General features: G+C 42.5%; 1 protein-coding gene across 2 annotated transcripts in view; it reads right to left on the reverse strand.

Moving 5' to 3' along the window:
• PDLIM3 (PDZ and LIM domain 3) overlaps nt 1–10,225 on the reverse strand; it is a 33,981-nt gene extending 23,756 nt beyond the window's left edge. The window contains exon 1 of one of the 2 annotated variants that reach the window (XM_032149043.2): nt 10,060–10,225. In XM_032149043.2, coding sequence (XP_032004934.1) covers nt 10,060–10,152 — 93 coding nt within the window. In that variant the 5' untranslated portion in view covers nt 10,153–10,225. The remainder of the gene's footprint in view (nt 1–10,059) is intronic. The other variant, XM_032149044.2, reaches the window with a different exon arrangement.
• Nucleotides 10,226–26,158: the final 15,933 nt, after the last annotated feature.

Genomic DNA, 26,158 nt, shown 5'->3' on the forward strand with positions numbered 1-26,158 from the left:
GGTAACATTTTAAATGTTTAACTGGGCAGAAAAATTGTAAATCTAACTTAAGATAACTCTTAGTTGGTCAGTTGAGTTAGGTCTATTTTCTCATCATGTTGAATGATTTTGTTTCTTGCTAACCACATTTATATCATTGTATCTGTTTATAAAACATCTTACATAATTCCCAGTGTGAATCATACATTTTTTGTTTTAAAAAATTATTTTTTATTTTTCATCACCCAGAAGACTCTATTTGGGAATAGTTTTACTATATTTAGGCAACTTTTATATTCAGATTGAAACTGCTTTCAATCCAAATATAGCAATCCTTACTATTTATCATCTTTAAAATTCACAGAAGAGGCATGCAATGGACTGTTTATGTCCCCCCAAAACTCAAATGTTGAAATCCTAACCACAATGTGATGTATTTGGAGGAGGGACTTTTGGGGGGTAATTAGGTCAGAAGTGAGGAGCCCTCGTGAATGGGATTAGTGCCCTTATGCAAAAGGCCTCAGAGAGAGCTCTCAGCTCTCTTGCCTCCAATAAGGAGGAAACGGTAAGAAGTGAGGTGTCTGCAACCCAGAAGAGGTTCCTCACCAGAACCCAACCATGCTGGTATCCTAACCTTGGATTTCCAGTCTCCAGAATGGTGAGAAATAAATTTATATTATTTATAAGCCACCCAGTCTATTGCACTTTGTTTAGAAATCTGTAGAGACTAACAAGAAGAGGCCAGATAATACACAAAATTATAACTTCTCTTGAACCCTTCAGAGAGCTGAAGTCACAGGGCAATAAACTTGAAATCTAAGGAAAGACAGGTGCCTTCAAGCAAAGGCAAGACATGAGCACAGGCTCACCTGCATGGAGCAGGGCATGGAGGAAAATGGGGCTCCCATACTAGCTGTTATGAAGAATTCAGCTAAAATTATTAACAAATTGCTAAAGATTCAGTGTGAGTTAACATGAGCATACAGAACTCCCGGAAACCACAGACACAAAGGAAGTTTGTATTAACTCATGGTCTCCTCTCCCCGAATGAAGGACAGATGAAACAAACACAAGACAACTAGCAAGACAGTAGATTTTAATTAAACCATAGCAGTAATTACATTAAATGTAAATCATCTAAACACATCACTTAAAAAACAGAGACCATCAAACTAGATGAAGAAGTGAGATTCAACTTTATGCTGTCCACATGTTTTTCAGGGGCAGGAATAAAAGGAATACTTAAGAATACAGAATATGGGGAAAATATGGTTTCCCATACTTTAAAGTATTTAAAAATAGGAAGTTTGTAATTATTACTGTTGACTATTCAGTTAAAAGCAATGATTCTTTTGATCAGTATACCTACTCCCAATTTTTCTGGGTAATTCCCAACTATACACCTCTGCCTAGACCTCACATGGGTCTTACCTTGCCTACTTCTCTCATATCATCTTACATTATTCCTGCTCTCCCTCATTCATGGTGCTGTGGCCATTCTGATTTCCTTTTAGTTCCTCACGTAGGCCAAGCTTGTGCCCTTTCTGGGGTCTTCACGCACTCTTATTTCTGCCTGACATGCTTCCCTTACTCTTCACTCCTTCTCAACCTTTAGGTCTAGGTTCAAATGCTGCACTCCCAGAAAGACTTCGCCAAACACCTGAAGTAGCTTCTCTAGTCCTTCCCTCATCATTTTTCACCGTTACATCCTATTTCCTTAATGAAAATTATTTGTACTTTTATGTTTGTTTATTTACTTGTGTATTGTCTGTCTTCCCAACTAGACTGGATGCTCTTGAGGATATGTACAATACGATGTATATTTTTAATACTTCACAGTGTATACCCCAGTATTTAGAATAATTGAAGAATCAATTAAAAAGCATTTAAGTCACACCTTATATAAAAAAGAACTAGTCCCTATATACCCAAAGATTATAGCTTTTAATGTCAACTTGTCATTGCTATGTTTGCGAGTTTCTATTAGAGCACAACAATACATACTAAGTCAAATTTCAAACCGCTCCAGGAAGAAACTAGATTATTTCTAATGCTTTATTTGAGGATCAGTAATTAATTCATTTGCTTTTTCTTTATTTGCTTATTCTAGCTATCTAATTGCAGTTCTAAGGAAGACACAAGTTCATCTAAATAAATAAAATTGCTAAAATAATAAGTTGTCATGTGTCCTGGATCTTCTGTCTCATTACTAAAATGTTTATTGTACTCACTTTATTTCTATGATCATCTCACTGTAGCTATTGCAATGATTTTCCAGTAGGAACAGTTAATAGAAGCTGGGTGAAGACAACTGGGGATTATTATATCTTAGCCTTTGGGAGGCATTTCATAGCTGTTTTCCATTTAGAAACATTCTCAGACCCAGAACTGATAGTAGAACAAAAGTTTCCATCCCCAAAGTGACTTGTAAGGATAAAAATAATCTTAAACTTTTAATTTTCTCTAATTTGTCAAAATCAGTATTTTCTATTTTTAAATGTCTAAGACTAGAATAATTTTCTTTGAGTTAAAACAGGGCCAGCCATGATGGCTCATGCCTGTAATCCCAGTGCTTTGGGAGGCTGAAGTGGAAGGATTGCTTGAGGCTAGGAGTTTGAGAGCAGCCTGGGCAAAATAGCAGGACTCTGTCTCTACAAAATAATATATTTTTAAAAAGCTAGGCGTAGTGGTGCACACCTATAGTCCCAGCTGCTCAGGAGGCTGAGGCAGGAGGACTGCTTGAGCCCAGGAGTTTGAGGCCGCAGAGAGCTATGATTGCACTACTGCATTCCAGCCTGGGCAACAGAGGTAGACCTCCTCCTGTCACCAAAAACAAAACAAAACAAACAAACAAAAAAACACACAAGAAGGTGTATCTCAATATATTTGCTTTTAGAGCCTAACTTAGCTTTTCTAATATACCTCAATAGAGTTAAGTTATATAATACTCAATTCTGATTTGGAAAAGTCTAACTTTTCTTTTAGCTCTGGTTAGGATGAGTGTACGGTGGGATGAGTGGAGGTTTGTTTCTGCATGTGTCCACACTAATTTTAAACACACATCTGAACAATAGCTTTTCATTATCTAAGTCCAATATCTGTTGATATCTAGAGCCATACCCCTGATATTGGACTTAGATAATGAATAACTATTGGATATCTAAGTTGAATATCTTAGATACTGAATATTACTAAAATTTACTAACAATATTAATACTAAAAATACCATCTTATACTTATGCAAAAGGTTACATTTGCAAAGCTCCTTCTCACACCTTTGACCGTTACAACTCTCTAAGAGAGGCCGGACAAGGAAAACTGGCTCTGGCTTTCAGAGGAGAAGAGGTGTCTAAGTAACCTGCGGCTTTGCTGCTGAGCAGCTGTACAGCTATGTCACTAGCTCTTTCAAAGTCAGCTAGGACGGGTGGTTGATAGTGATGGCCAGATCCCATTTTTCATTTTGTATTCAACCTGGTTATTGCTGTCCTGAGACCTCTAAGGAGAGAGTTGATAAGAAAAAGGAAATAGAGGAACGAGAGAGAAGGAGAAAACATGATGCCTTTACTTTTTCCTTGTTTTCAAGTTCAGCGAGGCCAGTGAGCAGAAAATGACTGCGAAATTGGCCTGATTTTACTAAGTTAGAGGATCTGTTTTCCCTGCATTACTTTATATTATTACTTTATTGCATTATTATATTCTTTCCTTATTATATTACTTTGTATTAGCATGCACAGTTTATTACTGTTTTCCCAAATTAGGAGAAGAGAGAGCTGAAATGAGGCATAGAGTTTGTCAGTGGATTATTTTTTATTTAGGTTCATTAGGGTCTCAGATATCAAAAGTACCAGAGAGATCACTGAACACGGTACTGCAGTGAATCACTTAGCACCATGTTTTCCAACTTGTGTGATTATAAGAATCACCTGGGGTCCTGCTGAACATTAAAGGCTCCAGTCCTGTTCCAGATGCTCGGAATTAGGAACAGAATCTCTAGGAGAGGGGCCAGGGAATTTCTGCTTTTAACAAGCGCCTCAGCTGATTTCTGTTATTCACATCAACTTATATTACTCGGGTCTGTTGGGAAAAAAAAAGCTAACTGAAAACACAGATAAAGCATCTATAATGTCCTATTTATGTGGAGACATAAGGCAAGCCCGAGATATGGTCCTGAGATGATGTTCTGTTAATAAAAACGATTGAAATAGTTACGGAGCAAGACAAGCACACACTGAAGCACTGCACGGCAGGCACGGATCGAAATCATGAGAAACCCCATTGTTCATTCTCCATCCCTAGCAAACAGACTCCGCGTGCCTCCTTGGCATCCACAGCCCTGCAGCACCTGCCTGCCAAAGACATTTCTAGAGCCACGCCCCACACGGGTTATATCAGAATCTCTGCATGCACCTGGGCGTGGGCGTGTTCAAAATTCGTATGGGCGGCTTTCACATGCTACCGGGGCTGAGAACCACCGCTGCATTACTACTGAGAACTATTATCTCACATAATTCTTAAGACAATCTTACAACATAGTTATTTCTTTTTTAAAATGAGAAAATGGATGCTTGGAGAGTGTAAGAAGCTTGGTTAGGGTCCCACATCCCGAGAAAACCTGGAACTCCCATCTGGGTCCGCCTCGCTCTACAGCTCCGAATCTTCCATCATCTCGCATTGCCTCTCATGCAGGTAATCTTTCCTTCAACACCTCCTAGCTCTTTGACCATACTTTTCTTGTGGAATTCTGGATAGGTTGTGTGATGGCAGTTCATACACATGTTCCGTTTTTTCTGCTGATATATTAGCTTCTCAGGGGTTAGAAGCCCATCTAAGCCACAATTATACGCCCACAGCGTCTTTCACATACAAGACATTCTGCACACAGTAGATATTTGTGGGATGTATGAGTTACACATGAACCAGTACTTCCATGTAGACGTGGTCTGTGTTAGAACAAAATTGAATAGGTTTTTATTTATATCAACCTTTCTACTACATTTGTTTTACCCTGGAAAAGAATTGCATTCCATTGCAAACAGTCCTCTCTAAAAGTTTAAACTTCAAATGTAGTTTATATTACATGAAATTTCAAAAGTAGTTTATTTTAAAGTCGTACACTTTTCTATCTTAAAGCCTGAAAAAATTAGGAACACACTAACTTTTTCTATATTGGTACTCAAGCTCATATAGCATTCTCAGTTCTAATCTTGATCTTGGATGTGCTCTGGATAGGAGGGAGGAGTGAAGAGGGGGAAGAACAATTTAGTGAGAAAAAGACACACTGGCATCAGATATAGACAATCATTTTATATCATGTACACAAAAGAAGCTTGCCCTGTACACTAGCCTCCCCTTATTCACGGTTTTGTTTTCTGCAGTTTCAGTTATCCGAGACCAACTGCAGCCTGCAAATAGTAATTGGAATATTTGAGAAGTAAACAACTCATAAGTGTTAAATTGCAGCTGCGCTGAGGAGTGCAATCAAGTCTTACTCTGTCCCACCTGGGTCATGGATCATCCCTTTGTCCAGCGTATCCACATTGTCTATGCTACACTCTTCACCTGTGAATCACTTCGCAGTCTTAGTTATCAGATTGGCTGTCACAGTATTGCAGTGCTTGGGTTCAAGCAACCCTTATTTTACTTAATAATGGCCCCAAAGTGCGAGAGCGCTGTGCCCAAGTTATAAATTAAACTTGATCATAGGTATGCATGCATACAAAAAACACACACACACACATATATATATATATATATATATATATATAGGGTTTGGTACTAATGTAGGTTTCAGGCAACCACTGGGGGTCTTGGAATGTGTCCCTTGTGGATGAGAGGGAATTACCATATTCCATATTGAAATTTTGTCAAAGCAAACGATTTGTAACTTGTCTCTGAGAGTAGATCTAGCTTCTGGATGGTCCAAAAATTTAGACTCTTTAGAAGCTTCTTATAAAAAAAAAGATGCTCACTTAAAGAAGTGAACCTTAACATTCTTCGGTGAAATGCTTAGGCCAGTTATACATGGTATTTGAAATAACTCCCTCCCCTAAACTGAACATCCAAAACTTAAATGTTATATTGCACAAGGTCTATCACACTTATTGCCTAGAAACTCTCCTAAAAATTGTGTTTATCACAACCGGTTGCTAAAAATTTGTTTCGAGAATGTCTGGTGTTTGATTTACCTTACTTTTGATTTTTTTATAATACAAAGATTCATCTGGCTGATTATTTGGATTATAAGCAATTACAGGGGTGAGGGCCCTGTGTCCTAATTTTGTGAACTGTAATTTCAATTGATGGAGGCAGTTATATTTGTCACTCTCCTACAAACTCTGATTGGAGCCCCATTGTCTAGCAGTATTGCTGTCGTCTGTATTTGTATAGTGTGAGGCGGGGAGTGAAGGATATAGCTTGTAGGAGGACAAAAGCTGATTTAATGGGGACTTGATTAAACACATTTATGGGACTTTTTGTGGCTTTAAGTGTAGACATTGGTATTTCAATTCTTTGTATATTAATAACTTATTTAAAACTGACAAATTGGCCAGGCATGGTGGCTCACGCCTGTAATCTCAACACTTTGGGAGGCTGAGGCAGGCGGATCGCCTGAGGTCAGGAGTTTGAGAGCAGCCTGGCCAACATGGTGAAACCCCATCTCTACTAAAAAAAAAGAAAAAAAAATTAGCTGGGTATGGTGGCGGGTGCTTGTAATCCCAGCTACTTGGGAGGCTGAGGCAGGAGAATTGCTTGAACCTGGGAGGCGGAGGTTGCAGTGAGGCGAGATGGCGCCACTGCACTCCAGCCTGGGTGACAGAGTGAGACTGTCTCAAACAAAACAAAACAAAAACATGACAAATCAACTCACAATAAAACAATTCTCACTTATCTTTTTGTGAAATATTTTTGAGAACACATTCTGCACCCATTTATAATAAAGTTATGTAAAAAGTGAACAATCTAGTCAATCATTCATACTGTGTCTATATTTATTCTACAACACGTTTCATCTGCTAGGCACTGTGCTAGGCCCTGAATGGCCCCCAAATTAGAAGGTTCCTGCCTTCAGGGAATGTGCAATCTGGTGGGATACAGATGCAGTGGAACATCTGGTACAGGCATGACATAAGGAGGGGTTATACAGGCCGAAAGCTACAGTAATCAAATGGATGAGATGGTTGTTACTGAAAGAAGGCTTGGGGAGAGGCATTTGAGTGGTTTCCACAGGCATAGAGGACAGTGGTGTGGTGTGGGGAAAAGAAATCTGGGGAAAACTGGTATCAGGAGCAAAGACATGTCAGGGACATCGTAAGTAGTCCAGAGGGCAGTACCACTGCCTGCGTGTGCAACAAGGGGAAGAAAGGGAGAGACAGAAGGGAGAGGAAAGAAATGAAGTTAGCCACTCAAATTGGGATAGTAGATGGTGAAAAGTCGTGAGTGTTGTGCTAAGACATGCATTTCACTCTCTACAAACCAGTGATGCCGCTGAAGGATTTTTAAGAATGAGAAAGGAGCAATTTGGCATTTTCCAGAGACGGTAAGAATATGCTGTGTGAATTGGACGGGGGAGCCAAATGTCTAGGCGTGGAGCTAGGAAATCTTGAAGAGGGACAGTGGTAGAAAAAATGGAAAGTGGCAGATCTTGAAGACAGAATCAATAAGGCCAGTGATGAATAGGATGGCACAAAACAACTCTTTAAAAATATCGGAACAAGTGTCCATTTTCACGTGTGGGCTTCAGAATGCAGGCTTTGGAGGCAGGCAGACCTAGCATCAGAGCTTGTCCCACTGCTTGTGGTCATCGGTGGGTTAATAAATCTTTTGAAGCCTCATTCTCCTCATTTGCAAAAGGGGATGTCACTACTGCTACTCTCCTAAAGATTATTGTGAGATTTCAGTGAGTTCGTGTATATACAAGGTTCCCATCAATGCTTGGCAAGCAAGGGAATACAATAACACACAACCTCACACACTACCTTTCAAAACGGTGTTAAAATGTTAAAAGCAGTACAACAATTTGCCATTTAACAATACTGATAGTTATTTTTCTGTAATACTTTTCTGTAATACTTTTTATTTTCCTTAACAAATTTCAATATTCTTATCATTTCAGTGAAAATATTCTGAATTAGGTGTTCACTAAAGCATAAAAGTTCTTATTGAATAAATAAATGAATATTCTTATTTATTCAATAAGAATCTACTATATACCTGGCTTTGGGGACGCTTGGGATACAAAAATAATTTGGTTTTACCTGCTGTCCTAGAATTAATTAAAGAGAAAAGGCATAATCAAGTGAAATAATATGTGGTCATAAACTGTTATTGAACCAAATGTCGAAAATGAGTGATACAAATTAGTTATGAGTTAGAAATTCCAGATAGAATTGGTTTCCCTAATAATAACTGTCATTATATCAAATATATTTACCAATAGCTATTGTAGCCCAACTTTGGAATGTAAGTACTGCTTTAAAATAAATATTTATAATGTCAACAAATCAAAATTTCAAGCATATGATTAATTATATTGACATATAATTATACTATAATAGCAAAATATTTCTTTTATAAATACCTTAAAAGGTTTTTGTGACAAAATTATTTTGTTGGAATTTAATAGAAATATGATTTATTCTGTGTTAGGATTCAAAAGCTTATTCAATTTAAATAAAAACTATACTCCAGAAACTAAAATATTTCTCAGTAGATTTAATGGAAACTGTTTTTGTTGGTAAATCTGTAATAGGAATCGCTTGGCCCAGGTCACTGAAGCATTTTCTGCTTAATTTACTCAGGAACGTTTTTGGGGGTATGTTGAACAGTTTTCATGTTTCATATAAAAACACATGTCAGGTGTGTTTATATGTTTTTGAAAAATGTAAAACAAGGCTTGAAACGTTCCATTGTATGCGTCTGTATGATACACGTTTTGACATATTTTTAAAAGGATGTTGGTTCCCAAATCTCATAGGCATATATAAATAAAACAGAATTTAAAAGGTATTACCTTGTTCAAAATCTGTATGAGCAGATCAGATTATAACATATACATTTATAAAATATGGCATGAGAAGAATACAAGAAAATAAAGTATAATACTCTGAAACTAAAAGTATAATCTGAAAGTTTACGCCTCTAGGTATTAAATGTTTTATATGTGATAACTGAAATAATACATTAATTTTCTATGAAGAAAAACATTGTGTTAGAAAAAAATCAGCTAGACCAAATAATGCTTTAGAATTAATTCTACAAATTTACTGACAGGAGAGAAACCCTGAGGTTTTATTGTTACCTTGTTTTCTCATTAGATAATAGAAAACACCAAGTAAAGTTTGACTTTGACATTAAAGCATTATTTTCCGTTTTAGGCTGAGTGGTTTACTGTGCATCAGGTAAACTAAACTGTCTGCCACGTTTTCTTTGTAGCTAGAGTTAGAAGTTGGTGATTCCTAAGCCAAGTTCTCAGCTTTGGAAAACGTGTTCAAAATGCCTGGAAACTCAGGAGGACGCGTTAGGAATATTCCCCCTGTCTGGGCTGATAGCAGCGGCTCCAGTTTGGCCAGCGCAGGCCGTGCCCCGCGAACAGCGCGCTGCCGAAGTTTTCATCCGGACGAGAAACACGCTCCGATGCGCGCCAGCTCCAGGGAATGCCGAGGGGTGCCAGTGCCTCGTCTCTCCCACCCGGGACCCATCATTTGTGACGGAAGGGAGATGGGGTGTGTTTTATTTCTGTTATCACATATAAAACATTTGATACCTAAAGGCCAGGAGGCCCTCGAGCCTGGCAGCCTCGCCTTCCCTGAGCCCAGTGGCTCTCCTCGGAAAGTCGCTGCGGACCCAGAGGACGGGACACCTTTAGAGCGGACTTTGTCACATCTCTGAGCCGCCCCGCAGCCCCTTGACGGAGTTGCCGCCGCTCCCGGAGCCGGGCGCCGAAGCCTGGGAGCCAGCAGCGCCCCGTCCGCCAGCCCTCGCGCGCTTTCTGGCCGCCCTTGGCCCCGGGCACCCACCGCGTCCCCCCGGACGCCGCCGGAGTCCCCACCTCTCAGCAAAAGCAAGAATGCCGGCACCTACCCTGGTGATGACCAAAGGCTGGTTGAAGTCTATGCCCCCCGAGAGCCTGAAGCCCCAGGGCGCAGGGCCCGGGAGGATCACCGTCTGGGGCATGCCGCCTTCCTCCTGCCCACCGGGCTGTGAGTGTCCCCGCGCGGGGCAGCCACTCCGCGCCTGGCAGCGTCCTGGCCCCGACCCCGGCGGGGGCGCTTTATCCCCGCTGGGGGTGACGTCACCGTCACCGCCCCGCCGTCCTCCCCGCCCCCTCCCACCCCGGAGAGCTCCAACTTTGGAAGCGAGAACCGCGCCAGCCCCGCGGGAGTGCGCAGCCCGGGCCGGCTGGGGCAGCCTCCCGGGCCTCGGCGGGCGGGCGCGGGGGCTTCGGGTTACAGCGTCCGTCGCTCTCTTGAAGTCACACCTGTCTCCCTGTTTATCTTCTGCTTGGAGCGCAGCAGTGCACTTTGTTGGAAGCGAAAGCAGTCAGACCACAGCCTCCACGCTTTCAATGAAAACGAGCATCATCAATACAATTCGTTATTTCGCAATTTCGAGTGCATTAATATTACGACCTCTGCGGCTTTGGCCAAATTACTTAATGTCCTTTTAAATTTTTATTTTATTTATTTATTTTTCGTAGAGACCGAGTCTCCACTTTGTTGCCCAGGCTAGTCTTGAACTCCTGGACTCAAACAGTCTTCCCACCTTGGCCTCCCAAAGTGCAGGAGAGTCTGGCCGGGGTCCTGTGGTAGTCTCAGTGTGGACTCAAGTATTTCTGGTGTTATGCGTTGGGGTGTTCTGATTCCCGAAGAATGAGGGAAGAGAAATAAGAAATGCTTTAAAAACTCAAGAATAAGGGTCTTGGACTTAATGCCCCATATGATGGGGTCGTATTGGTCCAGGAGGACTGAGCCGCAGCAGACTTTTAAGAGGGCAGTCTGTTTGGAAGCGGTTTTAAGACTGATGGAGCAAAGAGAAAGGAGATGCAGAAAGCAGTAAGCAGTAAGCAAAGCGAACCAGCCTGGGCAAATGTAAATCACAAAGGTAGGATGGGCATTACGTTGTCCGCTGTGGTGGATTACATGAAAGTCCCAGGGGATGAGCATTTTCTAGTTCCAGACATTTCCCAGGGCCCCATCTATGCTGGACCATCGAGGAGCTGAACATTGTGTATCCTGCTGACTTTGCCTGTTTGGGCTGTGGCTGTATCACTGCAGAGCACGTTTCTTCTGTCAGCTGCTGGCTCTGTCTGCGTGGTGCAAACATACACATGCACACACACAGGTCCATTCAGAAAAAAATATCAGACAAGTCATTTGGTGTTGTGTAATTATAGTAATTGTTTTTACCTTACTTCATGAGCTGGCTTATATAAACAGCTGATTTTTTCTTTGCCTTTTTGCTTGTCATTTTGGCATCATTTAGATGTAGCCAATATCTATACAATATCCACATAATATGTGATGAGTTCTTTTTTTTTTTTTTTTTTTGAGACAGAGTCTTAGTCTGTCACCCAGGCTTGATGAATTCCTAAGGCTTTGCAGAGAGCGTGGAAAGCAGGGACGTGAGATGGGCAGTTTTCCTACGTCCTACTCTTCACCGAGACCAGCAGGAAAGTGCTCAGAAGTGACTGTTAAGAGAGAAGTGAGACTAGCTGGGAGGAAGAAGCACTGGCCGCATCCTAAATGGTCCTAGAAAATCCTGCTTTGGGTTTGGGTACTGTTCTAAGAAGAGGTTCTTTTTGCATGACTTTGATATTTTTTTAAAATTTATTTATTTATTTATTTATTGAGATGGAGTCTCACTCTGTTGCCCAGGCTGGAGTGCAGTGGCACAATTTCGGCTCACTGCAAGCTCCACCTCCCAGGTTCAGGCCATTCTCCTGCCTCAGCCTCCTGAGTAGCTGGACTACAGGCGCCCGCCACCACGCCTAGACTAATTTTTTGTATTTTTAGTAGAGACGGGGTTTCGCTGTGTTAGCCAGGATGGTCTTGATCTCCTGACCTCGTGATCCGCCTGCCTCGGCCTCCCAAAGTGCTGGGATTACAGGCATGAGCCACCGCACCCAGCCTCATTTGTTTTTTTCTTTGGAAACGGGGACAGTGTTAATAAGAATAAAGTAATCAACTCTCCTTGGGGTGTGTGTCAAGGTTCCAGAGGAAGGGATGTCAGAGTTGGACCTTGAAGGGTAAGAGAGTTTTGCAAGTGGCTGTAATTGGGAGGGGCACAGGAGGGAGGACATTCAGCGCAAAAGAACTGGATAGGATGTGCCGTCACAGGGAGGGAAGAAACTGATGAGCCATTAGGAAATAGCAAGCAATGTGGTATGGATAGAGCCTAGCCCATTGGGTAGAGACAGGAGACAAGGATCACAGTAGTCAGTGGCCATATTAGTAGAGAGGATTTCATATGTTACAATAAGGTTTTGACTATTGAGAGCCTTTGAAGAATTGTAAGCAACATGAATAATAATCAAATTTGCATTTACAAGCATCATTCTGGGAGGTGGGAGGCTGAAGCACAATTGAAGGAGATAACGCGGGGCGTCCCATGAGCAATTACTGCAACAATCCAGTAGAGGATATTGATTGGGGCAATGAGGATGGAGCAGAGTGGGCAGATATGGGAATCACATAGAGGTTAATTGGCACAATCTGGGGACAAATCTCACATGGGGGATTAGGGAGTGGTTAGGAGATTTGGATGGCTCCCAGACTTTCCCGTCGGGTTTTACATGAATGGTGGAATTATGAACAAGGAGAAAATGTGTAAGAAATACAAGCTATTTTTGTTTTAATTGGGGAATGGTGGGTTAGAGTACCATTTTGGCTGTGCTGATTTTGACGCCTGTAGAATATCTGTGCCATGTAGTGTACTGGTTAAAAGACTTAAGATTTGGAGCCAGACTGCCAGTCTGGATATTCTAGATCCATTGTATTTGCTGTGTGATCTTTTTTTTTTTTTTTTTTTTTTTTTTTTTTTTTTTTTTGACGGAGTCTCGCTCTGTTACCCAGGCTGGAGTGCAGTGGCGCAATCTCAGCTCACTGCAAGCTCCGCCTCCCGGGTTCACACCATTCTCCTGCCTCAGCCTCTCCGAGTAACTGGGATTACAGGCGCCCGCCACCACGCCCGGCTGATTTTTTTTTTTGTATTTTTAGTAGAGACGGGGTTTCACCGTGGTCTCGATCTCCTAACCTCGTGATCCGCCCACCTCGGCTTCCCAAAGTGCTGGGATTACAAGCGTGAGCCACCGCGCCCGGCCTGCTGTGTGATCTTAAGGCAAGTTATTTACCATCTTTGTTAAAATGGTGATAATGATAGTATTTGCCTCCTAGAGTTACTGTGCAGTTTACCTGAGTTAAAAACAAGATGCCTGAAGTGTGCTTGGCACATGCTTTATACAAGTAATCATTGGCTATTGTTATTATAAGCAATTGGAGATATAAATCTAGAGATCTGGGCTTGAGATGAAGATTTTGGAATTAGAGTAGAATATGTGGCCATAGGTTAGACATTTTTTAAAAAGTGGTTGCAAATCCTTTGACACTCTTCAAGAAATGGAGGATGTGTCTTCTCTCCTTGAACTTGCATAGAGGTGTGACTCTTACATTACTAATGAAATGATATGAGACTTCTGAGGCTAGGTCAGGAAAAGCAATGCAGCTGCTGCCTTGCTGATTGTAACGCTTGTGTCTGATGCCTGGTTGCTGTGTAAGAGCTCCAAGGTGCCATGCTGTGGGGAAGCCCAGGCTGCATGAGGAGGTCACATATTGGTACTATTGTTGGTAACCCCAGACTAGGCACCAGACCTGTGAGAAAAGATTCTTCTTTCCAGTGTGTCTTAGCCAGTTCAGGCCGCTATGGCAAAATACCATAGATTGGATAGCTTAAACGAAAAGCTTTCATTTCTCACAGTTCTGGAGCCTTAGAGGTCCAAGATCAAGGTGCAGGTAGATTCAGTGCCTGGTGAGGCCCCTCTCCCTCATTTGCAGATGGCCGCCTTCTTGCTGTGTCCTTGAGAGGAAGCTCTATTTAATCCCTTCTTCTTCTTATAAGGACACAGATCTCATCATGGGGGTTTCACCTTCATGACCTTATCTAAACCTAATTACATCCCAAAGGCCCCACTGCCTAATACCATCACACTGGGGATTAGGGTTTCAACATACGAATTTTTTGGGGGGACACAAACATTCAGTTCACGACACAGTCTCCACCCAGCCCTTACATCCCTCTCAGCCTCTGAGTCCTCTCAGCTCAGGCTGCAGACATTGTGGGGTAGAGAGGAGTCAGCCTCACTGTGCTCCTTCTGATTTGCTGACCCATAGCATCTGTGAGCATAATAAAATGGTTGTTTTCAGCTTCTAAATTTGAGGATCATTTGTTACATGGTAATAGTAATAGATACCAGATGAAATCACCCAAGGAGATTAGCTATGCAAGGGAAGAAGACAGACATTCAATGATTGAACCTTGAGGAACAGCAGCATTTAAGGGGCAGGAAAATAAGGGGACCAGAGAAAATGATTTTTCTCTTACAAAACATTTAAAGAAAACCATGAAAGTGATTTCATGGAAGACAGGTGAGGAGAAAAATCCAAAGAGTGAAGGCAAATATCACAGAGAGGTGCAGGTAAAGTTGTAATGATAGGTGCTTGTTAGATTTGCTCATTCTCGAGTTACTGGAGTCTTAGGGCAGTGTCAACAGAATGATGAGGACAGAGGCAACCTGCTGTGGTCTGAAGATAATGGGTGGAGACAAGAATACGGAAAATCTTTCCAAAGAATTTGTTTATAAAAGGGAAGGAGAGACCCAGGACGGTCAGCTGAGGCAGTGCACGTCAAGAGAAATGACTTAAATTAGGATGCGAGGGTTTGCTGAAGTCAGAGAAGATGCTGAGAAAACAGAGAGGGGATAGGGATGGAGCAAGGGCCGGGCATTGACGAGCGGTGGAAATGTAGGTCTCCAGGGTGACACGCCCCTTTTCTTCTGAGAATGGTTGGAGTTCTGTAAATTGAGGTGTGTTAGCTGTACAATAACAAATGATCTAGTCCTGTAGTTCATTGAAAACCTCCCTGCCTGCTTTAGGCCTTCGGGAACTTCACCTCTTGATGGCGGCAAGTGTTCTGAGATTGCTTCCCTGCCAACAATCTTTCCTGTGCTTTCTACCTCGCAGACTTATGCCAGATGGAGACGCTGTCACTCTTCCGGTCGCGGACCTATGCTAGCACTTCATTGCCCTGGGATAGAGCAAAAATCTGCTAACGAAGGGCTTGGAGGGCCTTTCATCATCTGTAAACACGTGCCGTGGACGCTCTTCAGGTTTGTCTCTATGTCACGCAACAGTCATTGCGAAGGCCGGCCGGGGGGTTCTGGCTCCTCTTCCCAAGTTTTCTGTACTTTAACATTTTAAAACTTTTTCTTTCTTCCTCCCTTCCTCGTTTTCCTTCCCTACCTCCTTTTCTTTCTTCCTGTCTTTAAGGGAAGAGTATATATCTGTTTATATCTTGGGTTCCCTTAGCCAGCTAAATTTTTTTGTGCATTAAAAGAGCATTGGTGGTTATTAGAAAAGCAAATTCTTGGGCTCCACGCTCAGGAGATTTGAATTCAGTTGCTGAGGCCAAAATCCACTGTGGGTGGTCTGTGGACCACACATTAAGAAACAGTAATTCCAGTCAACACATAGGATTAGACTTTCTTATACTGTATCTTTTTATGTGCTGCTCCTCCTTTCTGGAATGTTCTCTTGTGTCTATCACATCTCACCCTCTTTCCCCATTTCCTGGGAAGATTGACCATCTGTAGCTCTATCAGACTTTCTCCTTGCTTAGTTCTTACATCTAGGCAACATAACATGAAAGTCTGAACTTGGCCATCCTCCAATTTAGCCAGTCACTTAGCAATGTGAGGTGCTGGGCTAACAAAGGAACAAGGCATGAATGTGGGTTTGGGAGGTGCACACTCTTACAACGTGTCTTTTCCACAAGGGCTATTTTTCTGTATTCCCAACCAGACAGGAGGCTCCTCCAGGGCAGGGGCTGCCTTTCTTTGGAATCAGCCACAACTGCCATCCCAGTGCTGGGCACTGAAAAGGTGGTCAGTGATTCCTGATAGGGAGAAACAGGTTTGGTCCTGAGATTTGTTGGATGAGGGAAGCTGACTCTTTCTTCTATATTTTCCTTCAACAATAGTCCTACCAAGAAGCACCTTCTGGCCAATTGCCATTATGCGCAGTGTTTACAGTTTCATCTCCCTCAGCTTCACCTTGCTATTGGTGCATTTGCATATACTTGCCGGTCTGGCTGTGCAGATCAACTTATCCCAGGGCCAGGCAGCCAGCCAGCCAGCGCTCCCAAACCTTCCACACATTGTGTATGACTTCCCTTTTGGGAAGAGCCCACGTGATTTTCATGTTTTGGAGGACCTGGCCCTTGTGAAATCTCTTATGGGGAATTAGCCACACTGAATTCCACGCTTTGTGTCTGCCCTCGGTGCTGGCAGGAGCCTATATTGTTTCATTCTCACGTCGTCACACTCCTTGGGCTGGTGTGATGGTTCAGCTCGAGTTCATTTGGTATTCCCCTCTGAAATGTCACTGAGTTTTCCCACTGTTTGTTCTGAATTAACTAATAACAATTGAGGGAATTATTAGTATGCTGGAAACACGAACTGAGACATTGTGGGTGAGCAGCAAATTGGGGCCTCTTTGGGCATCAGCTCCTGTTGCTGTGTGGCTGCCGTTTCAGTCCTAGTGCTTTTGCTGGGTTGTGAAGAAAGAGGGTGCGCATGAGTGTGTGTGTGTGTGTGTGTGTGTGTGTGTATGTGAGAGAGAGAGAGAGAGAGAGAGTCAGGGTGGGGGAATTTTCACGTCTTCCCATTTGAGCAGCTTGCCTCTGGCATTTCCATCCTTACTGGATTGCCTTCCAGTTGGATTTCAAGCTGAGTGAGGGCATGTTGCTTCCTGCCACATCTTTCCTTGTGGACTGATCATCTGGTTCCAGTTCTGTGAAAGTGAATTTGATGAGAAGAGCTGCTGTGAAGTGTCAGGCATTGTGCTAGGCATTTGAGATATTAGTTACTTCTCATTCTTTTTTTTTTTTTTTTTTTTTGGAGACAGAGTCTCGCTCTGTCCCCCAGGCTGGAGTGCAGTGGCGCAATCTCGGCTCACTGCAAGCTCCGCCCCCTGGGTTCATGCCATTCTCCTGCCTCAGCCTCTCCGAGTAGCTGGGACTACAGGCGCCCGCCACCACGCCCGGCTAATTTTTTGTATTTTTAGTAGAGACGGGGTTTCACCGTGGTCTCGATCTCCTGACCTCGTGATCCACCCACCTCGGCCTCCCAAAGTGCTGGGATTACAAGCGTGAGCCACCGCGCCCGGCCTAGTTACTTCTCATTCTTAAGACAATCTTGCAAAAGCATGTGTGATCATCCAAGGATAGAGAGGGAGAAGATAAAGGGTTCCTGGAGAGTGGTAGCGCAGGACTCAAACCTGACTCTGCATCTTTTCGCTGCTTCCCAATTCTTTTACTGCTTCACATTGCCTCTTAAGAATGCACATTTGCTAAGGTTTGCTGACCCTAGAGCCTCTCTCACAACCTCTATTCAATATCTGTGCAATGATTTAAGCTCCTGAAAAGCCAGCAGCTCTATTCAGACTGAAGTTTCATTCTCCCTGGGGACTAAGGTGAAGTCACAAAATGCTGTGGAAGACTCAGCTGAAATTTGGAGTCCATTTCCCTCATCGCAGCCTGATAATGTTGTTGTCCGGATCCTAGAAATCCCTGCCTAGATGTCCCTCAGGAGACCGGAAAGACCTGGTCTTCGGTCAATGGTATTTTGCTTGCTTGGGTTAGCTGGCCTCAGATTCTCTCTGGATGCACCTGCACATGTTTTTCGTGGCACTGGAGAGCAATCTGAAGCGCCAGGATGTGTATGTGTAATAGAAACACATCTGAACCCATTCATCAGGAACAGAGACCATGCATTTCAGGGCTTTTTTAAATTTGGAGTCGGTTTATCATCGCTATAAAAACATTTCAAAGGGGAGTGGAGTGCACAGAGACCCTGGGGAGCAGTAAAGCGAGTTCTTGTTTTGGACGGCTGAGCGGTTTGGACGGCTGAGTGCCTGGCCTTGGTTGAGTCACTCCCAAGGTCTGGAGTGGAGCACTAATGCTAGCGTTTAATCTGTCACAGACGCCTTCGCCTTCTCCCTGAGCTTTCCCACCTGTTCCACTGCTGGGACCCGTGGCTGTCTCCTAACAAATAAAATGTGTGTGTTCTGTACTATACATGTCAGTTAAGAGAGGACTGGGTTCCACATATAGTCATGTTTGTGGTGTTGAGTTTTCTTTTTTAAAAAATCCTTTAACTAGAGATGAAAAATGAGGATAATAACTAATGACTAACTACTTTATAGGGTCCATATTTAAATGATATGGAAAATATTGTTCATATTCTAGGATAATAGGCTCAGACTTCTCTTTAAGAAGAGACAGAGACATATTTTAGAGTGGAGGAAAATTAGGACTTCTGCCCTGTTTCTTTCTCAGTTTTCTGATGACATTGGGAGGAAATGAACATTTTAGGTTTTAAGTCCTGGCCAGTTGGTTGTGGTTAAAGGGAAGGTTAGGCTGGGCGTGGTGGCTCACGCCTGTAATCCCAGCACTTTGGGAGGCCAAGGCAGGTGAGTCATGAGGTCAGGAGTTCTAGACCAGCTTGGCCAACATGGTGAAACCCCATCTCTAATAAAAAAAAAAAAAAAAAAAAAATTGCAAAAATTAGCTGGGTATGGTGGCAGGCGCCTGCAATCCCAACTACTTGGGAGGTTGAGGCAGAAGAATCACTTGAACCCAGGAGGCAGAGGTTGCAGTGAGCCAAGATCATGCCACTGCACTCCATCCTAGGTGACAGAGCAATACTCCACCTCAAAAAATAAAAATAAATAAAGGGAAAGTCTCTCTACAGGAAAGCCATCTGCAAGGAAAACACACTTGCTGAAACTTTCCTGGAATAGAGAAATCACTAAGTTTTAGGTACAAATTGGATGTTCATGATCCAAATTAAAATCAAACTCAGTGAAGGCCTTGGGCCTAGCTATGGCATTAAGATTATTCATCCCTTAGATCCTGTCTTACCAGAATCTTCTGGATTTTCTCTGACATGCATCACTGGTGCTCCTTATAGTTCCTTGGAAAGGTCCCCCTTCTCATTGCTCTAACATGGCAGTGAGTCCCAGACTCATCTCATTTTTGGAATATCACTGGGTGGTATCATTAAAACCCATGCCCTTTTCTACTTAAAAATGAAAGCCTGCCTCTCCCAATTAAATCTATAGCTCCCTTTTTATGGTTTGCTGGACCTGAGAGTCATATTGAAGTGTCTATTCAACTTTTTCTCTGAGAGGAACTCAAAACCAACTTGTCCAAAATTCAAATCTTTTGCTTCTTTCCCTTCCTCTCCCCTCTGTTTTGGTGAAGAGCATCCCCACAATCGTCCCTCAGGGCTCAAACCTGAGTGTCACCTTCCACGCCTCCCCTCAACCACCACAAGTATATAATAGGTCAGCAAGTCTCTTGGATCACATCCACCTTACTAGCCTCACATCCAAGTCCTGTGGACCACATTGGTACGTTACTCTCTCCTGTTTCTTCCCGCATTATCACATGGCAGAAGGAGAGAAGGTAGAAGCAAGCACATGAGACAGAGAAAAAGAAGTCCGAACACGCAAGATAACTAACCTGCTCTCACAATAGTGGCATTAATCCATTCAAGAGGGTAGATCCCTCATGGGTACATGACCAGCTCTTGTATCGAAACCCTTGTCTCCATGCCAACTCTTTTGGTTGCTCTCACGGACTCTTCGTGGGGTGACCAGAAGCTTCTTCTCACCTCTTTCCTTGCCTTGGGCTTTACCCCTTCCCATCCACCCTTCATGCTGCTGCCACTGTGATCTGAAGGATGAGTATCACCAAGTACCTTCCCTGTTTAAAGTTCCTTAGGGCTCCCCAGAAGCATTCAGGATAAATATCAGAGGCCTTGACTTAGTCCATAGTCCCTGAAGCTCTGCCTCAGATTGGGTCTGTAGCTTCAAATTCCACCACTCCCTGGACAGATGCCCTCTCTCTAGCCATCTAAAGCTCTTGTCCACAGAACTCCCCAAATGGCCTAGTGTTTTAAATCCTTGACCATGATTCCTCTTTTGCCTGGATTCATTCATTCATTCAGTCAGTCATTTATTCAACAATTGTTTGTGGAGCTTGTACTCTGTACCAGACACCCTTCCATTGATTCCTGCTCTCACGAAACTCACATTCTAGTAGACGAACACAGTAAACAAGCACACAGTGAATCTCAGATAGTTCTGTAAGTTATGAAGGCAATGCGCCAGGGTCATGAGATTGCCAGTACTAAAAGGTATCCATGATGAAATTACGTGGGATGTGCGTGTGCTCATGCAGAAAAGCAGCTAAGACCTCTTGAGCTCAAGAGAGCTGCCCAAAGTTGGGGGGCACCAAGTGGCAGAGACAGTGGGCAAACATGGCAGTGTGGGTCCAGCGTCCACACACACGGCTCTCGCTGTGCACTTTATCCTGGGATGCAGCTGGATACTTGGCACATAGTAGCCAAGTACATAGAAGGAGGGGAAGATAAAATTTCCACATGTGTCCGGGACCATTTAAAGCTATTTCCCACACTTTTAATTCACTCGTTTGGAATAATATGTGTTAAAAATTCACGCTACACGATCTGTGGTGTTCATCATCAGGAAAGAAGGGTCTACTCCCAAAGGCAGGCTGTTGAGTTCAAATGTACCAGTGGATCCAATTTCTTCTTGTGAAAATACAGGTGGAGTAGATGAATATTTTAAAAAATAAACATGACACCAATCTGTTAAAAAAATGCTGTACGTGAATCTGCAGGGGCTGTGTTAGACAGCGTTCTGTGGGAAGGTCCTCCTGAGAAGGGCTGCTTTTCCAGAGATCTCAGCTGGGAGGCAAGACCCAGGAGCTGTGAGGAACAGCGGTGTAAAGGCCCAGAGTTGAGAATGCCCTGAGTGTTTCAGGGGTGTTTAGAAGGCCGGTGTGGTTGCAGTTTAGAGATTGAGGGAGAGTGTGGTAGAAGATGAGGAGGAAGACACCAAATCGTGTTGGACCATGGAGGCCATGACCAAGAATCTAATTTTTTTATTTAAATGGGGGAGTGATGTGATCAGATTTATATTTCAAAAAGATTGTTCTAAAATAACAAGTGTTGGCAGAATGTGGAGAAATTGAGGGATTCATATATTACTGGTAGGATGTAAAATGGCACAGCCACTATGAAAAACAGTTTGGCAGCTCCTCAGTAAGTTACCTCACAGACTCACCATAAGATCCAGCAATTCACTCCTAGGAATATACCCAAAATAATCAAAAGCCGGCGTTCAAACAAAAACGCGTACACGAACGTTCATAGCAGCACTATTCACAATAGCCGAAAGGTGGAAGCAACGTAAAAGTCCATCAGTTAATGAATGAGTAAACAAAATGTAGTATATCCAAACATTGGGATGTCATTCTGCCATAGAGGAGAATGAAACATTTGTACATGCCACGGCATGCGTGAGCCTTGAAAACATTATCCTAAGTGAAAAAAGACAGACACGAAAGGCCACATATTGTATGATTCCACTTATATGAGTATCCAGAATAGGCAAATCCATGGAAATAGGAAACAGATTAGTAGTTTCCAGGGGCTGGAAGGTGTGGGGAATGGGGAGTGACTATTTAATTGGTACAGGTGTCCTTTTGGGGTGATAAAAAGGTTCTGGAACTAGGTGGTGGGGGTGGTTGTAGAAATTGTAAGTTTACTTAATGCCAGGAATTGTATTCTTTAAAATGGTTCAAAAGGTAAATTTTATGTTATACGTATTAGTCAGTTTGGGCTACCATAACAAAATCTGGCAAACTGAGAGGTTTAAATAACAGCAATTGGTTTTCTCACGGCTCTGGAGACCGAGGAGTCCAAAGTCAAGGTGCCAGCAGGGTTGACGGCTGGAGAGGCCTCTCCCCTTGGGTGGCGGATGGCTGCCTTCTCGCTGAGAGCTCACATGACTGTGGTCTAAGGATGTAAAATGGGTTCAGCCAGCTTGCTAATATGCTAGTTCAATCCTTTGCTTTGCATTTTTTAAATTTCCATTCTCCAACTAGCAAGCTGACTTGCCACAGATTACAAATTTCCTGAAAATTAAACCATAAATGATTTAAAATCTATTTTAAGATGTGTCAAACATCTTGAAAAAAGTTAATGAACTCTGTATTTTTTAAGACAGCATGCTGCCTAAAAAGATAAGCCAAATAATTTGAACATTATGCTAGTCAGCAGGTGAAATACAAAAATGAATTGCACATTTCCTTGAAAGCATGATATTTAAAAGAAAAAAAAGAAGTGAAGATTAAAAAGAGAAATTTGCATCCGTGGGTGTCCTAGAGAAGCAACTGTAATGACTGCCTGCCACTCATGTGCCACGGGGTAATCTATTCAGAGGAGGTGTGCTCTTTCTTCTGGAGTAATGCTGTATAGTTTCTCTCTCATAGGTTAAATTCAGCCCTCTAACTTATAATGTACTTACTTATACAGGGCTTCATTGGCATCAAGGTGTCTTTCAGCTAAATATTTTTTGAAGGTATAATAGATGAGATAGTGATTGACTTGAGAGATTGGTGGGAGGCTTCACAGGCATTCCTAGAATTGCAGACAGTTTCATTTTACAAAGCAGTTTAAAACAGAAGACACAGAATTCGTCTGTCCAGGAGCTTTTAGTATTGCCTGGTTGTGGTGAAGAGGCCAAGCAGTGGCAATCAGGATAGAGTTCTTAGTATAATGTTTTCTTACTGGTCTTTTACTGGGGCCCTCAAATTAGAAAAGATACCTCTACGGAAAACTTCTCTAAAAGAGTCCCAAGATCCTTACATTGTTATACCCAGTTTTGAAATTAAAATTTAATTGATTATTGCAGTTTTAAACGAATTTTTAGGAACTTGGGATTTCTTTTATTGATATCGTTATGTGTCTTCACCATCTTCTGTTAAGGTTTTGATGGATTATCTCAAGATAAGCACCCAGATTTTAATTTATTTAAAGAAAATTGTGGTGTCACTTCTGGGGACACAGACAAAGAAAACAAAGGAAAATGAAATAACCAGATAAGTCAAAGCAGATTGCTCATACACACTGCAACTTAAATTTTGAGTTTCTAAGTTTCTCCACCATTTGGCATGAATAAAGATAAGGCCATTTCTCATTGTCTTCTATATGTGGTCCCTCTTTGAAGCAAATACTCTCAATGAAAGAAAATACATATTTGCAACACCCTGGAATTCAAGATTGTCTGGGCATGTGTGAAGTACTTGTGAATCCACTGGGTACTAAATGAGTATTTAAATAAAGAGGATTTACATGAGTAACCCCTTCTGAAGAAACTGATCCTGAAGGAAGATACAATAAGAAGTTGGATAAATATTCAAAACTGGTTCAAGTCCATGGACTGGTTTAAGAGGGAAAGGGTTATTCTAGGTGTAGCTGGTAGTTATCATTTCAGATAAGCCATGTCAAAGCATTTCTGAGTCCCAAAAAAGAAGTTACAATAAAATAATGGGAAAGAGTGATGTTATAAAAATATCTGTGGGATTTGAGCACACATGCTGCCAGAAAACTGGTAGTTTCGGAGGGTACGTTTCTCAGTGAACACACCCTCAACGTGCCATGAATAGTTGTCGGGCATTGGTGGCCTTGGAACATAAGTAGGTAGTAGACATTAGCAGCTGTATCACTGCCTCTGGGAGTGAGCACATCATGGACTTGTTCTTAGGCTTGTTGCCTGCTCTCCTGGGAACTGTTATCAGGATCAGTGACTTTAGTGGGTAGTATGGTTTGAATGTCCCCGCCAAAACTGACATTTAAGTGCCATTGTGACAGTGTTAGGAAGTGGAGCCTTTGGGAGGTGATTAGGCCATGAGGGATCTACCCTCATGAATGGATTAATGCCACTATTGTGAGAGTGGGTTAGTTATCTTGGGCGTTTGGACTTCTTTTTCTCTCTGTCTCATGTGCTTGCTTCTATCTTCTCTCCTTCTGCCATGTGATAATGTGGGAAGAAGGCCCTCACCAGGCGCCAGTGCCATGCCCTTGGACTGGCACATTCTCCAGACTGTGAGCCAATAAGCTTCTACTTTTTATAAATTACCCAATCTGTGTTACTTTGTATAGCAGCAGGAAATGAACTAAGACATAGGCATAAGCAGGAGTGATGACAGCTTCTCTAAGCAATGGTGGTTTTGACTTTATGATGTTTAATTTTATGTGTTAACTTCTCTGAGCCATGGGATGCCTAGATAGCTGGTTAAACATTACCTCTGGGTGTGTCTGAGAATGTTTTCAGATGGGATTAGAGTTTGAATTGTTGGACTGAGTAAAGCAGATGGCCCTCCCCACTGTGGGTTGTCATCATCCCATCCATGGAGGGCATGGATGGAGGAAAATTGAATGAACTTCGCATGACTGAGCTGGAACATTAATTTTCTCCTTCCCTTGCACTTGTATTCTCAGGCCTTCAGACCTGGTCTGGAATCTATGTCTTTGGCTCTCCAGCTCTAAGGCCTTAAACTATATCACTGGCTTTTCCTGAGTCTCCGGCTTGTAGATGTAGATCATGACACTTCTCAGCCTTCATAATTACATCAGCCAATATCTTATAATAAGTCTGTCTGTCTGTCTGTCTGTTATCTATCTGTATCAACCCATTCTTGCATTGCTATAAAGAAATACCTGAGACTGTGTAATTTACAAAGAAAAGAGGTTTAACTGACTCCTGGTTCCACAGGCTGTATGGGAAGCATGGTGGCATCTGCTTAGCTTCTAGGGAGGCCTCAGAAAATTTACAATCATGGCAGAAGGTGAAGGGGGAGCCAGTACTTCACATGACTGGAAGCAGAAGGAGGAGTGTGGGGGAGGTGCCACACACTTTTAAACAATGAGATCTTGTGAGAACTCACTCACTATCACAACAACAGCACCAAAGGGAAAAATCCATCCCCATGTTCCAATCATAGCCCACCAGGTCCCACCTCTAACATTGGGGATTACAATTGGACATGAGATTTGGGTAGGGACACAGATCCAAACTCTATCTATCTATCTATCTTCTATCATTTATCAACAGTAGATATATTCACAGATATATACTTGTGGATTGGCTTTGGAGCCACCCTGAGTAACCCTGAGTAACACAGATTTCTTCTAGATTCATTGGCATGAGCTGGCACTGTTGGGGTAAACAGTTGTAGGCACTGGCCCATGAAAGGAGGCCATTGTGGAACACATGTGAGATACGCCTGGGGAGATAAAGGAAAATTGGGGAGGAGTTCAAGGAGAGTTGGAGTTCCTATAGAATTGTGGGGGCAGAGGCAGTGTTTTAGTTTTCTATCTTTAACTGCGACCCTCTTTTTATCCCAGGTTGGAGCAACCAGATAATAATATTTGGTTAGTTTGGACCAGTTCTCAGCTTCAATTTTTGATGTTTGGAGGTTTTAGGTGTTTGGAGGGAATCGATGAATAATTGAGAAAGACTTGCAAAGCATTCTTTTCCTTTCTGTTCTTTCGGTCTTTCTTCTGTTCACCTTAAAAATGTGAAAAATTCCTTAATTCCAAGATTTTCAATGTAATTTTGTATTAAAAGAGCCTCTTATAAGAGTAAATGTTTCATTGATATTTTTTTCTACAAATGTGAAAAGAACTTAAGTGAGGATGAGTGTTATTGAACCCTACAGGCCAGAGCCAACTAGATAGATCCCTTAAGAAAAGTTCATGGTTGTTACTTTGAACGTTGGGCATCGTTACTTTCCATCCTGTCATCTGCTCCTCAGTGGCTCAGCTCTATGTTGATCATTAGACTCAAACATCACCTTGGAGTCTGGCAAACAGCTGCCCAATTTGGTTTAAGGCTAGAGTCTTTTCTGGCAAAGAAGATGGAGCTGCTCATTCCAGAAGAGTTGGTTTGAATTTAAACAATGTGCATGTCTGCCAGGTCTGAAGAGATCAGAATGAAAGCCAGCAGGATACCTAGCCTGTGAGCTGGCCCAGAGG

This window comes from Hylobates moloch, unplaced genomic scaffold (genome assembly GCF_009828535.3).
Source record: "Hylobates moloch isolate HMO894 unplaced genomic scaffold, HMol_V3 SCAFFOLD_3, whole genome shotgun sequence".
In the NCBI taxonomy this organism is placed as follows: Eukaryota; Metazoa; Chordata; class Mammalia; order Primates; family Hylobatidae; genus Hylobates; species Hylobates moloch.